A 17,562-nucleotide genomic window follows, 5' to 3' on the forward strand; every position below is an offset into this window, starting at 1 on the left:
TGTGTTGGAGAGGTATAGGTACATTCTGCGCTACGGAGTTCTCATTTCAAACTGTTTAAGCCCTCTTTTCAGTGTAATGTAGAACTATGTCTTATTATGACAACACATCTTCATCAAAATGTCGAAATTTGAATATCCATTTTAGTACAATTTACCCAAAATGGAGCCTGAGTTTTAAAACCTTTTCTAATATAAATAAGAAGTGGAGTTTAGAACACCTATTAAAACATACCATCTTACATATTTCGACATTGAGTTTGCAAATAAATAATTTAATTTATAATTTATTTTTTTATTTTATTTTACTAACATTTTATTTTTATCTCTTATGTATTGTATGTATTTATGTTCCTTACCATACAAAAACCCTCTGAAGGTTTTTTAGTAGTGTAGTAAAGTTATTATTATTAATAAAACATTCGCTTGAATGGTATCATCACACTGCTGTCATTTGAAATAAAATTTGCACTCTGAGAGAATTTATAAAGCGTTATTAGTGTACTGGAAAATGCCATTCTCTGTAATAGCACGGACTGTGACAAAACGTGAAACCGTGAGTTCTATATAAGTTTGTTGAACGTAAATAATTCCATTACAGCATTAAAACATGAAACTTAGTGCTGATGGTCAATTCAAATAATGGGTCAAATATTTTTTTAGTCTATGAAGACGAATCATGTATATTTTATGTAATAGATTGAGAGTTTCCTGTCACCCAGATTATTTGGAAATCTGTTTTTCAAAGCTAAATTTAGATAGCACCGCAGTTCTATTCAACCCACACATTTATAATTATAAGCAAACGCTGTTTTATTTTAGAATTATCTTGCGAGCATCATTGTTTGTTGTCATCAGAGTACTTCGCTAGGACTTACAGGACTCTATAGTAAACGTGTCGCTCTCCATGACCAACTTCTACAAAGTACCGAAAAATCTAATTGTTGAAAACATCACTACCGGTAAGTTGAAGATTATGAACTGGAACTCGAAGGCCTCAAAACACATTCTGTGCCCAGGAATATAACGGCACACGGCGTTTGAATCAGTCACAGTACCGACCGTTACATCGCGAGTCATCGAATAGTAGCACCGCAAACCAAGGGTCATTCAATAACCAAACACTCCCTTGCTCCCTTGCTCTGTCCAACTGTGTGCGACCCGAGTCCACGTCGCGAGCTCAGTTTCTATTTACGAAATACCAAATATATTGATACTAATGGGCCCGGCAACGTTAAATTATAATGTGCCACAACGCCATTGAACAATCAATACGTCACTTCCTGAGTCCTATTCGTGAGGTCGTATCTGTGAGGTTCTATTCGTGAGGTATATAGCGTGCGCATACATCAATTGGCCGCGCCTGGACCTCGCTTAATTTTAAAGTAAATATTTTTACGTGAACCTAATTAATACGTCATGTGGTATAGCGTCACTATAGCAACAAAAACTGTTGAACACTGTGCTGGCTTGATGCGGATTGGGCAGTATTTTGCGTGTATGCGAAATTTTTTCTATGTGACCCTTGTCAAGGTCAACAATTTTTTCTTAGAAATAGTTTCACGAATAATGGTCTATTAATAGTTAGATTTGTATTACCGATTTAAAATTGACTTATTAAAATTTATTATTCAAAACAATGAAGAAAAATAGAATACTTACAAATTTAAGTACATGTACGTGATGTTCATTTCATTGCAATATACAACCGAAATATTAAACAACCACAGATGGCGCTATTCATATACATCCGAAATAGGTCATGTTTTTATTGTTCAAGGCTGTTAGGCATACACTCGTGTAATCCGTCCACGGGAAAGACACCGGGCAGCGCACTACAGGTATTATGTTATAGTTCATATATCGAGTATGATTTGGGGATGCTGCTCGTTGAAGTTATGATTTTAAACGCGATATATAGCAGAGGTTTAACATCGTAGAGCGGCTAAAAGGTTTCGCACATCGACTGACTTCAGCTTCCTAACTTAAATAACACCACGAATAGCCGTCGAATTGTGAATACTACTTGAAGTGTTATAATAAGGTGATTTGCTTTCTTGTAGCTAGCATTTATTGACGCTGAGCATCGGAATGCGTGACCTAATTGCGCATATTGGCATTCATATGCAAATATGATAAGCGAACGCATCAATGGCGACCCGTGACCTCAAAGGTGAGAACACACAGGACTTATCACCGTGGGGTGTATGTCTGTATACTACATTTTAGCACCATTATAGGCTTCTTTAGGTATCTGCCATATAATGGTATAATGTATCTGCCATGTATTAACGTCGCTATGATGCCGGCCATGCTTATCGAAGCGTTGGCGTTCTGAATGGTGAGAGCGATCACGGTCGTTTCGAATCCTGTTTTATATAAAATCTTAAATCGTACGTTATTTATTGTCAGAAACCCAACACACACTCAATATTATGATATTCATTGTCGAATTGGTACTACATATTAAATCGATCTATAAGTTGATAGAAACACGATTTTACCGGGGCTTGGCTAAAACATAATCCTCATTGTTTTGAAGCATGGTACACTCTACTTCGGTCTTTACGTTTGAAAGGTGGGGCAAAACAAGCTCGAACTGGTACGGTTTGACAGCAGAGACATCATACACAGCAAGTCCAGTTTCACTAGAGCTGTCATAATCATAGTCGCTTGAATCTGCCATAGTTCGCCAATAACACTACGAGTTTGGGAAGCAATACAGTGAAAACGTAGACTATAGCGTTGACCAATCAGGGTTGTGCATAAACTACGTCACTGAAACAACCCCCAGAAGCGGCTCTCCGTAGGAAACTGGGCTGATGTCGTCTGTTTTTCGGGTCTTTTTAAATCGTTATAAAAAACAATAGGCTGGTTGGAAAGTTCACATTTTTATTCAGACTCGATTATGAAATAAACCCTAAAATCCAAAGTTCAGTGCCCTTTTAAGGTCTCAGACTGCTATGGAACAGATTGGAACGCGGTATTTTTCGTTGGTCAGTCTGATGCGTGCCGCGTTTGTATTGGGGCTTAAAGGGCAGTGGTCGTCGCGGCGCGTACTGTTCGATGTGAGACTTGTCGCATACGACTTATTTACCACTTCCGTGTCACTGAGAATGTTCTAGAACCGTACTGTGTCTGGGTGGAATATTCTAGATTTTTTTTTAGAAACTGGTTTAATAGGTAATAGAACACTGTAGGAGGCAATAGAAGGTAATGGAACATTCTAGAAATTTGTAGTAAGTTCCAGACTCATTATGTATGCTGATGTAATGGTCTATTTATAGACAGTGGGGGTATATATAGGGGAGTTGTTCAGCACTGAGTTCAGATCGGAGATCTCGTTGAATTGTATTGGAGTTTAAGTATCTAGTCATTGGAGTAGTGGAGTTTTACCGCGTTATTGTACTCGATGTTTGCAGAGTATAATAATACCAATACCAGTTGAAACCTCATCTGTTGGCTCCGTGTTCGTATTTTATCATCGCCGCCAGGGAAGTCTTTCTGTTACTGTTGCCATTTTGGTATTTGAACCATCACACCTGTACTATACCAATTACGGTAATATTACGTTGCGTGTGACAGGACTCATAGCGACGTGTACAACGCGTGTAAAATACATTGTGTATTTACAGAAAAAAACGAACACGCACTGCGGGACGACCACCTCCCTTTAAATGTTTTAATCCAGTAAACGACAGATCGAACTAACGCGACTATAACTTAATAACGGGATGTCCTTTATTATTTCACGAAATAACGCGAGAGTGTTTGCAAGATGTACACAGGGAGTAGTATTAGTTGGGTCGTAGTTCATTTCTTTCTTATTTTCTTAAATAACTCCACAAATGCGACAAAACATCTGCAAGTTATTTCCATGTGTATTCTCCATGTTTCGGTAATTATACAATTAAATGAGATTTAATTTCTGGCTCAAGTTGAAAGTATTCGGCTGTGCGTTTGGCACTAGAATGACATTACGAAAACACAAGAAACAGGTAAACGCGAGTGCGAGTGCGTTCGGAAATCTTCGGGTTCTGAGGACAAATTCGTGTCAATAAAGTACAAGCAAAGTCTGCCAAGGCATGTATCCTACAGGCGTAAGCCCCAATTCACACTTACAAAAATAGACGTTGCTAGTCTGTTCTATAGTCACTATTAGTGGTCTGAGTTTAAGGTATAACAATGTTCATAAAAGTGGCATTGTATGTGTTTAGGCCTCTTCAGTCTCAATTTATTTATTAACTTTTTTGCCACGTCTGCTAACGCCGACCGTCGTGACAGTTTATTTCATTTAATACTTATGTTAACGACGTACAACACACCATTACTTGGCAATGGAGGGATCTGGACATATAACTGTTTGTAAAGAAACGTTGTTACGATATGTTGATCGTGTTAATTATTCGTATGTTAATTATTCACTACAGATAGCGATGCATTGGTTCGTGGTATGGGAAAGTTAACGATATCTGATGAAGGTACTAGTAATCTTCTATACGTATTGACCCGATGACAGATAACATAACATAATATGCCTGCGACACAAATCATGCCGAAATCTCGTTCTGGACGAGAGTAACAAGACTGGTCGTTTTCGTTTCTCAGATATGGTTAAATTATCTTCCATGAGTAAAATATCCTGACTGGATAGACCAGACTGCAATCTCAAATCATAATGCATTGTGGGATAGTTTTGACTGAAATGGAACCGTGATCAAACACAACTCTGCAAATTACAAATCGCGCCTGATATTGTAACCTGATAAACAGTCCCACAATGCACTATAATTTGCAATTGCGATATTTTCGAATGGTCAGGACACAGTAACTGGCATACAAGTGATAATAAAATAATTAATCTTGAGAACGGCTTGAAACTAAATAAAAAGACACTTTTTTTCAAGCCGTATTCAAGATGGCTTCCACCATATATAGGAAATATCGGTAGATTTATCGCGTTTATTCTATTATCACGTGTGGGCCAGCTGACTTTGGGTCACGGTAAATAATGAAATACTATGAGAGGGTTCCTAAATAGATTTAGTAATTCCACGTCAAAATGAATTTTATTGTTCAGCTTTTTTATCTTTGTTGAAACTAACGCATCCTAAATATATTTAATACGGTGCATTGTATCGATGTGGCCACTAGTGGCGCTCTTAACCATATCACGTATCAAACATACGTGATATGGTTAAGAGCGCCTATGACTGTTCTAATACACTTTTCCAAATTTGATTTGACTTTCCAAAATATGCAAATCGAATTATTCTCCCAATGTTTTGTGAATTGAAGCCATAAAGCTACCTTAAAACATGCTTCCCATCCAATGAGAAATGAGTTGATTGTTTGTTATGTATAACCTCCAACCTAGCACGCCAAGTTTAAAATTGTCCGGTTGTGTAAGATTTCTTTACATTATATATATATATATCAAGTATACTATTAGCATACATACTTACTGTCATTTTGCGGAGTCAATTATCTCAACAAATAACTAACAATAGAATAACTTTTTAAATCATGGTTACCTCATTTTTTATCATTATTCTCCTCCTCGAATAATACTATTCCACGTACCAGTGTACCCAGGACTAATATTAGCCTAAATCTCAGTTCAATCTTCGTGCACCGTTTGATCAACCAAATTGTTTGTAGTTGGTGCGCCCCCAGTAGATAATTAATGACGATGATCTAATATGACTTGCTTTTAATGATGGGTGTAATTCCACAATTTGATCTCAACAGACATGGTACAAGATGATAGTGTGAACTGTTTAACAAAATCTGTTCTTGCGTACGTACTTGGTAAGTCCATTGAGCATGCTGTGGTAGATATTCTCAAGGATCGTTGCGATGGCTGTCATCAAGAATGGTGTTGTCCAGAATATCACGAATGTTGTTACTTCGGCAAAGGCTACACTGGTGAAGCAGATGCCGTCGATAAATACTATTACGAAGCGGTCGATCACGTAGATGAGCATTTCGTGATGGAGTGCTTCAAGGCTGCATGCAAAGTATACCCGCTATTACGTAATATGGATTCTAGTACCGCCAAGGAATATTTGATTTTACTGGAAATGCAATGGTCACAGCGACCTCGGTGTTGCCTAGAAACACTATACACATTGAATTCAGAACCTCACGATATGCTGGATGAAATCATGTTAGCAGTTAATGAAGAAAGATATTATGCAGAATGAAACAAAAAAGACTCCACTCTGACTTATTTTATTCTTGGCCGGTGGCCAAGTGATTAATTAACAGCACGAGTGGCCAATCAGCGACAGCATCACAGCAGATGATTACCAAACGCTTCAGCGTGGTATTAAGAGTTTGTTTTCAGGGGTGGGTGATACCAAGGTGGGAAATGGATGCACATATGGGGTTAATTCCTTGAATTGCAATATAGAGGGTTCAGGCTGAAATACAATATATAGTGTTTTCATGTTTCGTCTGATATTTCTGTGGTATTCTGCTGCTGTAAGTAATGCACGATTTGTTCCGAAATTCAGTATATTGTGTGTATTCCAGGGTTATTCGTTTTTTGCTGAAAACACCCCTATTTTTTAGTGGCAGAGTTTGAATAGTCTCACTCCCACTGGGAAATCTACATTGTTGCTTGAATGTGAGTTAATTAAACACATTTTCCAGACCGGCGAAAGAGTATGCAACAGCCAATTTTAACAGCCTGTCACGTGATTTTAGTCTGAATGTCAACATGAAGAGGCTAGTCCATTTTACGCAGGAGTAATTGGGAGTAGAATATGTGAGGGATAGTATCAACAGAGATGTGTATAGTGAAAAGTAATATCTATCCTTCATTTACATCTCTGAGCATTTCTGTTTTAGTATATTGGTTTGAAAATGTTGAACTTGCATGATTTGCAATGTGTTTTTTTAATGGGACTCCCCTATTGATCGAATCCCGGGTTTGAACGAGAACGGCACACCACGTGATTCGTTTGAATACAATGCTGATGGCAAACATGCCGTGTTACTGCGGTACTCCACTGACGGGATGACTTACTGCATGCTACAACTTCGCTTGTGATGTTGCTTGTTAGCCATGGATTACATGAATCTTGATTACCAGTCAAATGTTGCTCATTTGACGTTGGTAATCTTTATTTGGAACTGAGTAACTTCCTGGTACTTCGTACTATGATAAAACTCAGTCAACATACATCAAGTTCTCTCAATCGTAGTATTCCATGTGATGTACACCTAATATGCCAAAAATGTTGCTGAACGATTTGAACTGAATAAAAATAGCAGACGAAAATTTGTTTACAAAATAAAAATACTTCGGTTGCCAATGAAAACCGGTAAAAAACAAGCAATATGTTTTCGGCTGTTATCATGGAAGGGACATGAACGTGAAGCTAACGTCTGTTTATAACTAAAACCACAGGGAGCCCAGGAATTATAATCAACTGTAATACGCAGTCTCTATGAGCGGGGGGGGGGGGTTATCGGCTGGTATCTAGTGTAAGAAATAGTCTATTTCTTACACTAGATACCAGCCGATAACACCCCCCCCCCCCCCGCTCATAAACACTGCGTACTACAGTTGATTATAGTTCCTGGGCTCCCTGTGCTAAAACCGGGCACCTTATACGAGGTTTGCAAAATAACATGGCAGTCATTAGAAGTCACTTTATTTTATTGTTAGGACGTATTCAGCCGTTAAATGTATAATTTCCAATCGTTTTGCGATAGTATTTTCTAGATTGGAAGCAGCATTTACATTTTATTCAAAGTTCAAAGCTGCGTTGGGATTCCGTTGACAGTGGTAACAATGTCGGCGCCGGTGATCTCTTACCAGTGCGCAACGTAGCCAAAATAAAAGGCATGATCATTTGGGCACTGCTATTACAAGACTTTGGCTGTTGCCATGGTAGCGGTGGGTCAGGATTGTTTTTCCAATTAGTGATGGTACGACCTGCCTGTCAAGTATGAACCGTGACAAAATCAGCCAAGCCAAAAAAAAATCACAGAAGAGTTAAAAAGCCATTCCTGCTGAACAGTTACTCTAACTTCGGGGTCAACTTTCTCATTAATGAAAAAAGATATCAAAAATTCAAATAGTAACTTTTTGCCCACACTCCAGCCGAGTACAATGAGCTATGTCTGAGGTGTTGTATCACAGAGAGTTGGACAAACTTGTGTATTTTAATAAATTATTGAATAATAAAATGTTATATAACTTTTCTTTTACCCCCCTCCCCTTCCTGGTATCTATTTCAAGTATTTTTGTCAGGTTCAAATCGTTCACCAGCATTTTTGGCATGTTAGATGTACATCACATAGAATACTAGGATTGGGAGAACTTAATGTTTGTTGACCACCTGGAATCTGAGTTTTATAAATCTTGAAGGGCTCTCGGAAGATCCACCCGCTGCCTGGACCCGCAGTAAAATCTCCGATTAATATGGAGCCGCAACCATCAACATCGATATACCATGAGGTTTCTGCTGGCGACGTTGCGGCGTTACTCAGTTCCAAATAAAGATTACCAACGCCAAATTAGCAAAATTTAACCGGTAACCAAGACTCAGTCTATCCACGACAAGCAAGCAACATCACAAACGAGGTTGTAGTGTGCAGCTCACGAGTCAGCGACGACCGATTTCAACGAAAGTCATTCCGTCAGTGGAGTACCGCAGTTGCACGGCATGTTTGCCAATGTACAGATCTGTGGAGGAACTTTTAACTTCAACATCAACCGTGTATCGTAGTCGCCCAGTTTAAGTTCTGGTTCTTTCGTGGTCCCAACTAAAGGGCGACAGTCGTCGTGTCGCGTCCTGTTCGATATGGGACTCACAGCGACGTATACAACGCGTGTAAAATACATTGTTTATTTACATGAAATTCGAACACGCGCTGTGCTACGACCACCGCGCTTAAACATCCACGAGTTATTTATTCGGACAATGACTTAAATTATACGTCTGATTATTTTATTTTCACACGTACAGCGACACGCGTTCTACACTGACAAGCGTTGCTAGGTCGCAGCACTGTCTTGGAGCATATTAATGGGCAATTGGGTTCCCCGATCTAAATTTCTATCCCGGTTTGTTGCACGTTCTTTTTTTAATATGAAATAATCAAATATGGGACATGTGTATAATAACAGAACCCCACACCCTCCCCGTGGCTTCGCTCGTGAAAGTACGGCAGCAGGATACACCGCATCACTCGTGAAAATAACTTCCATACGCAATGAAAGCCACGGGGAGGGTATCTGTCATAATACTTCATTATCACTGAAAACATTTTTCCCCTGAAATAAATTCCAGTGAATATGCCATTTCCCTCATACTATATTGAGACACAGCGCAGTGAAAATTAGATTCACATGTAATGCTTGAAAACATGTCAGCAAAAATAAATTAAGTGAAATGCTACGTGACTTCATAATAGTTGGAAATGAACACATTACACCCGACCCTACCACTCCATATACAATGTAAACTACACCCCAAAACATCCTTTCACCCACAGTTACTACCGTGTTTCACCAGTGTATTCTATTTGACGTCAGGAGAAATTGAAATAAACAAATTAATTATAATTTCAGCGTCTAGTTGACCACTGATTAAATAAACTACCTCGTCTTTATGTCAACTTGCAGTTATTCGTTGCCTACATCAGTGACTTCAAAATATATGTTTCAATCCCAGGAATTTCACTCGCTGTTAATTGCATGGGAGTGGCAGTCTTTAATGAATTTCTATTGTCATGTCAATTTCTTACGATTACTCGAACATTAAGCTGTAACCACATACCGCCTAGGTGCTGTAATTAAATTCTGGTGTAAGCACCATATGAACTATGAACAATGCATGTGAAGCCAGCTGTGGGGTATATTCAATCCTATAGATTTCTCATTGTTTGGTAACTATTTGCTGCAAATGCAGCAAAAATCAATATAAAAAATATTACCCACACAGTATTCTACAGGTTACTTGTTTCCTGTAGTAATGGGAGACCTGTCACTGGCCATAATTCACCGCTCCAAACTTTGAAGTGTCAATGTTTTTGTTGGGTGTGGTCTAGGCCAATGAGTGGCCTACTAACAGATTGTGGAAATAAGATAATTACTTGTCAATAAAGGAATTATATTGACTTTGTCTCATATTTTTAGCTCCGCTGTCGACTTTGTCGAGCGGAGCTTATCATATGAGTGATTGTCCGTCGTCGCCCGTCGTCCGTGTCAATGATTTACTTTTTCGACTGCTTCTTGAAAACTACAAGCCTGAATGCTTTGATAATTGGTGTATATGTAACTTGGGTAGACCTCTCTCATATTTGTTCATTTCATGATGATATCCTCAATTCTCAAATTTTGGTGAATATTTTTGTCATTTTTGGTAAAAAGTGATATTTTTGACTCCTTGTTAAAAACCGCAAGTCCAATTGCTTTGATATTACATATATAGGTACTGCATGTGGTCCTTTCTCATATTTGTTCATTTTGTGATGACATCTTTTATTCTCTAATTTTAGTGAATATTTTTTTAATTTTTGGTAAAAATTTATATTTTTGACTACTCGTTGAAAACCGCAAGTCTGATTGCTTTTATATTACATATATAGGTACTACATGTGGATCTCTTTCAGATTTGTTAATTTCGTCGTGATATCTTCAATTATCTAATTTTGATGATTATTTTTGGTGAAAAGTGATATTTTTGAATTCTTGTTGAAAACAGTGAGTTCTGTTGCTTGCTAACAGCGGAGCTATCTCAGCCGACAGGCTGCTTGTATATTAAGTTGCACCTGTATTTCGGCGCTGTGGGGTTTCTTCGTGTAGTTTCTTGGTAGCGGCAACGTTGATACGTAAAATCGTCTCAATTGACATAATTTCAACAACTAAAAAATACAGACACTGATTAGCGCATTACACCCGATTGCGTTTTGAGGAACGACAAAACACCCGGGTTCACGAGCGTTTGCAGACGACAATCACATTTTTTGTTTGCGCAATTCAAAAAATGTCCGTAGCGCAAAATAACATTTCAATTTGTCTATTTCAGCTGACAGAAGGACCTTATTATTCACGTTATTCACGTTTGAGACTAACTTCTAACACGCACAAAAAAACTCGTGGAATATCAGGTATTTTAGACTGCCTTGCAAAAATTCAAACTACCTCTCATCCAATCGCAATCGTGCATTTACAGACGTGACACACTGGTAAAATTTAATTATACTTATTCTCTGAGATTGTAATACAGGTGTTTTACATAAGTATGGAGACTGTGAGAGAATTTGATAAATATTGGTATTGTGCCTTAAGTGTGTCGTCATGATATATTGCGTCTGTGTTGTCGTGGTATATTAGTACTGCATCTTCTTGATTAATTGATAGATTGTGTTGTCATGGTATATTGGGTTATTTCGGGGTATATTGAGATTGTTATGTCAGGAGACTATTCGGGATATATTGATATTTTGTCATGGTATACTAGTATTGAGAATTGTTCATGGTATATTGGGGTGGTATTTCTTCATGTTATATTGAGACAGTGTATTCACTGTTTATTGAAAATTACATGGTGTTATCGTGGTGTATTGAGAACTTGTTGTCATGGTATATTGAGATTTTTGCCATGGTATATTTTGAGACTGTGTCGTCATGGTATACTGAGACTGTTTTGTTATGGTATAATGAAAAACTGGGAATTGAAAGTAACTGTCAAAAAAATTGTACAATTCATTAACTTTAAGTTAGGAATTTAACCGTGAATCCGATGAAACCGCAGTTGGGATATTAACATTGTCCCTGGAAAAAAGATTTTTCAAAGTCAGATAAAGATACTAATTGTTTATTATTAATTATTTAAAAATGTATGAATATATTCCACCACCTCATAACAATTTTAATCAAAAGACTATATAACATGTATGACGATTTTATATTGTGGAAATAAAAAATAATCCAACTATTTTTAGCATTATACTGAGAGTACTTGTAATGTAATTTAATAAATTATGTTATATCCAATGAGTTGTTGAATAAAAATAATAAAATGATTTACAATTATATTGAATTACACCTGTAGTCAATAGAAAATTAATTTGCTTCAAAGGTAACGAGGTATTTGTGTTATATAAGGCTATCTCATAATATATATTGCAACAATAGATATATACAATCACATATGCGCATGCGTTCTATCAATGTTAACACAGGCCGAACCATTCTTCACGAGCACATTCGTAGAGATTCCAGTTTTTCGTCCATGCGATAAACTGCAGATAGAACAAAAGACATGTTTACTTTTAAACATAATACAATATATGTATGCGAGAAATGAACACAGCGGATATAAGTTTAAATAATTTGCGGGTTGTTTAAAAAGGTTTTGCAAATTGCGTGTATAATAAATACCTAATGACTTAATTAATGTATCTCTTCATTAGATATTGTTGAGACATCTTTTGATAGTGATAGTGAAGAAAAAAATTTAGTGCATGCCTTACAGTAATTTACACATGATTGCGTACATAAGTAATAACGTAAATTGCGGTACATCAATGACGAGTATGGTGACATTGCCTGGAATTAAGAGTATAGTGCAGTATTATCTGTGCACCACGTTTATGAAAAAGAGCGGTGTAAGGGTCACGAAAGAATATATATCTTAAAGTTTTAAATCAGTACCTTTTTGTTAAACAAATTTTGTATATGGAGCTTCAGTTGTGTTGGTCATAGCGTTGTTATCTGAGACAGACAAAAATAAAAAGATGACTGTACACAAATATACGATTTTGAAAATCGGACATATAAAATAAGCGTAATGTTTTTATATCAATGCTTAATTGCTAGTTAATAATACTACTAGATTTTATGTTCATACATTACCTTTAAGATTAATATTCGCCATGCCACTAGCCAAGCCATTGGCTTTATCTAAAAAGGAAACTCAGTTTATTTATCAGCAATAAATATTGCACTAAATAAAATTAAACATACTATGTGAGTCTCATAGGCAAACCCGTAAATTATAAGTAGAACTGTAAACACGGTTCGGTTATGTACACACATATACTGACATATTTTGGTACGTGCTGGTGCTTTCATCCAACCACATCAACACGTTATTAAATTATTAATACTCCCATATACAGTAACACTACCTTCAGGATGTATGTTCGTGAAATTGCTTCCAGGGCCTTCAACTGGATCTAGAAAAGAAATCCAATTTATTATCACCATCAACAACAACTATTATGTAATATCTTAAACATATATGTGAGTCGAAAAACTAATTAATATTCCCATATTTTATTTTCGAACACTACCTTCATGTTGTATATTCGACAAATCGCCTCCAGAGTCTTTAACTGGATCTAGAAACGAAATCCAATTTATTATCATCAACAACAACAACAACAACAACAACTATTATGTAATATCTAAAACATACTATGTGAGTTGTACAAATTAATACTTTTATATTTCATTTTCAAACACTACCTTCAGGTTGTATATTCGTCAAATCACTTCTAGAGTCTTTAACTGGATCTAGAAACGAAATCCAATTTATTATCATCAACAACAACAACAACTATTATGTAATATCTAAAACATACTATGTGAGTTGTACAAATTAATACTTTCATATTTCATTTTCAAACACTACCTTCAGGTTGTATATTCGTCAAATCACTTCTAGAGTCTTTAACTGGATCTAGAAACGAAATCCAATTTATTATCATCAACAACAACAACAACAACTATTATGTAATATCTAAAACATACTATGTGAGTTGTACAAATTAATACTTTTATATTTCATTTTCAAACACTACCTTCAGGTTGTATATTCGTCAAATCACTTCTAGAGTCTTTAACTGGATCTAGAAACGAAATCCAATTTATTATCATCAACAACAACAACAACAACAACTATTATGTAATATCTAAAACATACTATGTGAGTTGTACAAATTAATACTTTTATATTTCATTTTCAAACACTACCTTCAGGTTGTATATTCGTCAAATCACTTCTAGAGTCTTTAACTGGATCTAGAAACGAAATCCAATTTATTATCATCAACAACAACAACAACAACAACTATTATGTAATATCTAAAACATACTATGTGAGTTGTACAAATTAATACTTTTATATTTCATTTTCAAACACTACCTTCAGGTTGTATATTCGTCAAATCACTTCTAGAGTCTTCAACTGGATCTAGAAAAGAAATCCATTTTTTTTATCAACAACAACAACAACTATCATGTAATATCTTAAACATACTATGTGAGTCAAAAAACTAATTAATACTCCCATATTTCATTTTCAAACACTACCTCCAGGTTGTATATTCGTCAAATCACTTCTAGAGTCTTCAACTGGATCTAGAAAAGAAATCCAATTTATTATCAACAACAACAACTATTATGTAACATCCTAAACATACTATGTGATTCGTACAAATTATTAATACTGTTATATTTCATTTTCAAACACTACCTTCAGGTTGTAAATTCGTCAAATCACTTCTAGAGTCTTCAACTGGATCTAGAAAAGAAATCCAATTTATTATCAACAACAACAACTATTATGTAATATCTTAAACATACTATGAGAGTCGCACAAATTAGTAATACTCCCATTTTTCATTTTCATACATTGTCTTTTTGTTCGTAAAATCGCCCTTAGAGATTTCAACTGAATCTAGAAAAGAAGACCAATTTAATTATCAACAACTATTATGTTATACCCAAACATACTATGCTAGTTGTATAGATTATTAATACTTGTTTAATATTCATACACATCTGAGTCGTCAACTTTATCTAGAAAGTAAAGTCAAATGTCAACAACAAAGACAACAAGTCAGTGAGTGAGTGAATAGGTTTGAGAGTGTTTGAGTTGGCGGGTTTATATGTGTGCGCGTATGCTTGTAACATTCACCTGGAAGCTCTGACTTTAATTTCTTTGCAATCCATGGGTGGTATTTTTCACAAACTTCAACAAACCTATCAAACGCTGTTGGACCTTTTGTACACAGCATACCAACAAATTTTCTGTTCTGTACAGAAAAATCCTTATTATTTGATATCATTAGGTGAAATGAAAACATTAATTTATTCACTATTTATAAGAATATGAGCACGATGGCATTTTTTAGCTCCGCTGTCGACTTTGTCGAGCGGAGCTTATCATATGAGTGATTGTCCGTCGTCGTCCGTCGTCTGTCGCCATCGGTCGTCCGTTGCCCGTCCGTCGCCCGTGTCAATGTTTTACTTTTTCGACTTCTTCTTGAAAACTCCAAGCCTGAATGCTTTGATACTTAGTGTGTATGTATCTGGGGTAGACCTCTTTTAGATTTGTTTATTTCATGATGATATCTTCAATTATCTAATTTTGGTGAATATTTTTGTAATTTTTGGTAAAAAGTTATATTTTCGACTTCTTGTTAAAAACCGCAAGTCCAATTGCTTTGATATTACATATATAGATACTACATGTGGACCTTTCTCAGATTTGTTAATTTCGTGATGATATCTTCAATTATCTAATTTTGGTGAATATTTTTGTCATTTTTGGTAAAAAGTGATATTTTCGACTTCTTGTTAAAAACCGTAAGTCCAATTGCTTTGATATTACATATATAGGTACTACATGTGGACCTTTCTCAGATTTGTTAATTTCGTGATGATATCTTAAATTCTCTAATTTTAGTGAATATTTTTGTCATTTTTGGTAAAAAGTGATATTTTCGACTTCTTGTTAAAAACCGTAAGTCCAATTGCTTTGATATTACATATATAGGTACTACATGTGGACCTTTCTCAGATTTGTTCATTTTGTGATAATATCCTCAATTCTCTAATTTAGGTGAATATTTTTGTCATTTTTGGTAAATAGTGATATTTTTGACTTCTTGTTAAAAACCGCAAGGCCGATTGCTTTGATATTACATATATAGGTACTACATGTGGACCTCTCTCAGATTTGTTCATTTCGTGATGATATCTTCAATTATCTAATTTTGATGAATATTTATGTCATTTTTTGGTAAATAGTGATATTTTTGAATTCATCTTGAAAACAGCAAGTCCGATTGCTATACATACTATACATATTGTTCATTTTCTAATGATATCTTCAGTTATTTAATTGAAATGTGCCTTGCTAACAGCGGAGATATCTCAGTCGAGAGGCTGCTTGTTTTACCTTGCCAATGTTAGTTCTCTCAGCTTCAATATCTTGATAATCTTCGTCATCAAACAACTATGTAACATAAAATTTAAGTAAAAGAGATGAAAAAAATACCAACGAACTTCAAAGAATAACATGAAATGATTATTTACATGCGTCAAGGACATGCTACACTTTGAAATCGTTGTTAGTCATTATGTTATATTTATTTAACCAGTTCTGACAGTGAAGAATGATTCACCTTAAAGCAGCAGGGTCGTCACCTGCGCACGCGCGGGAATTGAGTTCCAAGCGACGATAACAACACACGCTAAAAACGCAAACTGTCATGAGTAGAAGCTTGTTTGTAAACAATGCCACACTATGGCCATCTGACGCATGCGCAGGTGACGACTCCCCCACTTTAACATAACGAGATAATACAGCATAACATAAATACTATGACATGTAGTACATCAAATCAATTGAACGGCTAGTTCCTGAAAATGTTTTGAGATTTTTTTTTTGGTAATCCAATTTGGTGGCCAAATAATGTGACGTTTTTTAATATTTTTTCGGCATAAATCATCCATGATTTTTATGTAATTTATGGAATAAAACAATAACAATTTTGATGTTGTCATTAACAGCAGAATAACAACATATATACACACAAAATAGGTGGGAAGTTGGAGTAATTGTGCTTTTTTAGTTGATAGTAATTTAAAGATCGCAGAAAAATTACTTAAGGGGCGAAGGTCGTCGCAGCGCGTGTTTGAATTTCATGTAAATAAACAATGTATTTTACAAGCGTTGTATACGTCGCTACGGCCACCGTACTTTAACCTAAACAATCTTTGACTTTAATTCAATTTGCATAGTTGTAAAAAAATGAAGGCAGAAAGAAAACAAGTACAGAAACAATAGGCTACACCCGAACCTTGACCCTCATAAACTTATAGCTGGTTCATGTTAGTTTTACCCAAAAATGGTTTGACAAAATATGGTCTTATGGGATAGTTTTTTAAAAAATATATACTAGTATCTACATGTCAACTCTCTGACCAAAAACGAGACGCGCGTCTTTCGATTTTGATGCAATATATAATTTCACACTACACTTACTTTCGGCATGTCTTCCACCACTTTTATGGCGTTTATGTCCTTGATGATGTCTGGTTTCAATTTCCTAAGTATATCACGGTGACGAGTCAGCATTCCCATTCCAGACGCCATGGTAACAAGAACTGATCCTGATACAAACTTAATCAATTTCCGCTTTTAAAACTAGTACGATATTGTAAGGTTGTTGTTTCGAGCATAACACAGACAAATTCGAACAATTAATAACAAGGTATAAAAACAGAAGAATATAATTATCAACCAA

The 17,562-nt window shown here is 35.8% G+C and overlaps 2 protein-coding genes across 7 annotated transcripts; one reads left to right on the forward strand and one right to left on the reverse strand.

Annotated features, from left to right (window-relative positions):
- The first annotated feature begins 1,731 nt into the window (after positions 1 to 1,731).
- Positions 1,732 to 6,681, forward strand: LOC100377618 (uncharacterized). 3 transcript variants are annotated; one of them, XM_002733864.4, is made up of 4 exons: positions 1,732 to 1,838; positions 2,061 to 2,170; positions 4,428 to 4,478; positions 5,749 to 6,681. In XM_002733864.4, the coding sequence occupies exons 2-4, from the start codon at positions 2,149 to 2,151 to the stop codon at positions 6,201 to 6,203; spliced, it is 528 nt and encodes a 175-aa protein (XP_002733910.1). In that variant the 5' UTR covers positions 1,732 to 1,838; positions 2,061 to 2,148; the 3' UTR covers positions 6,204 to 6,681. The 3 variants fall into 3 exon arrangements, with proteins under 3 accessions (XP_002733910.1, XP_085348171.1, XP_085348172.1); XM_085492045.1 differs by having other exon boundaries at positions 2,065 to 2,170; XM_085492046.1 differs by lacking the exon at positions 2,061 to 2,170 and having other exon boundaries at positions 1,732 to 2,041.
- Positions 6,682 to 11,816: 5,135 nt separating this feature from the next.
- LOC144354886 (uncharacterized) lies at positions 11,817 to 17,500 on the reverse strand. Of its 4 annotated transcripts, none has more exons than XM_085492137.1 (15): positions 17,301 to 17,500; positions 16,212 to 16,268; positions 14,946 to 15,063; positions 14,502 to 14,549; positions 14,339 to 14,386; positions 14,172 to 14,219; positions 14,000 to 14,047; positions 13,828 to 13,875; positions 13,659 to 13,706; positions 13,493 to 13,540; positions 13,318 to 13,365; positions 13,153 to 13,200; positions 12,878 to 12,925; positions 12,677 to 12,736; positions 11,817 to 12,264 (listed from the first exon to the last, which is right to left on the reverse strand). In XM_085492137.1, the coding sequence occupies exons 1-14, from the start codon at positions 17,409 to 17,411 to the stop codon at positions 12,684 to 12,686; spliced, it is 819 nt and encodes a 272-aa protein (XP_085348263.1). In that variant the 5' UTR covers positions 17,412 to 17,500; the 3' UTR covers positions 11,817 to 12,264; positions 12,677 to 12,683. The 4 variants fall into 4 exon arrangements, with proteins under 4 accessions (XP_085348263.1, XP_085348266.1, XP_085348264.1 ...); XM_085492140.1 differs by having other exon boundaries at positions 14,946 to 15,058; positions 17,301 to 17,490; XM_085492138.1 differs by lacking the exons at positions 13,659 to 13,706; positions 14,000 to 14,047.
- Between the last annotated feature and the right edge of the window lie 62 nt (positions 17,501 to 17,562).

Source organism: Saccoglossus kowalevskii, chromosome 17, assembly GCF_978046115.1.
Source record: "Saccoglossus kowalevskii chromosome 17, keSacKowa6.1, whole genome shotgun sequence".
Classification (NCBI taxonomy): Eukaryota; Metazoa; Hemichordata; class Enteropneusta; family Harrimaniidae; genus Saccoglossus; species Saccoglossus kowalevskii.

What these genes read in the sequence shown, in the direction of transcription:
- LOC100377618 (XM_002733864.4), top strand. Translation starts at nt 2,149, where the DNA reads ATGGCGACCCGTGACCTCAAAG. An exon ending in GGCGACCCGTGACCTCAAAG is followed by an intron (nt 2,171 to 4,427) that starts GTGAGAACACAC and finishes TATTCACTACAG; the next exon opens with ATAGCGATGCATTGGTTCGT. An exon ending in GTTAACGATATCTGATGAAG is followed by an intron (nt 4,479 to 5,748) that starts GTACTAGTAATC and finishes TGATCTCAACAG; the next exon opens with ACATGGTACAAGATGATAGT.
- LOC144354886 (XM_085492137.1), bottom strand. Translation starts at nt 17,411, where the DNA reads ATGGCGTCTGGAATGGGAATGCTGACTCGTCACCGTGATATACTTAGG. An exon ending in GACGAATATACAACCTGAAG is followed by an intron (nt 13,876 to 13,999) that starts GTAGTGTTTGAA and finishes TTTCGTTTCTAG; the next exon opens with ATCCAGTTAAAGACTCTAGA. An exon ending in CACGAACATACATCCTGAAG is followed by an intron (nt 12,926 to 13,152) that starts GTAGTGTTACTG and finishes TTTCCTTTTTAG; the next exon opens with ATAAAGCCAATGGCTTGGCT.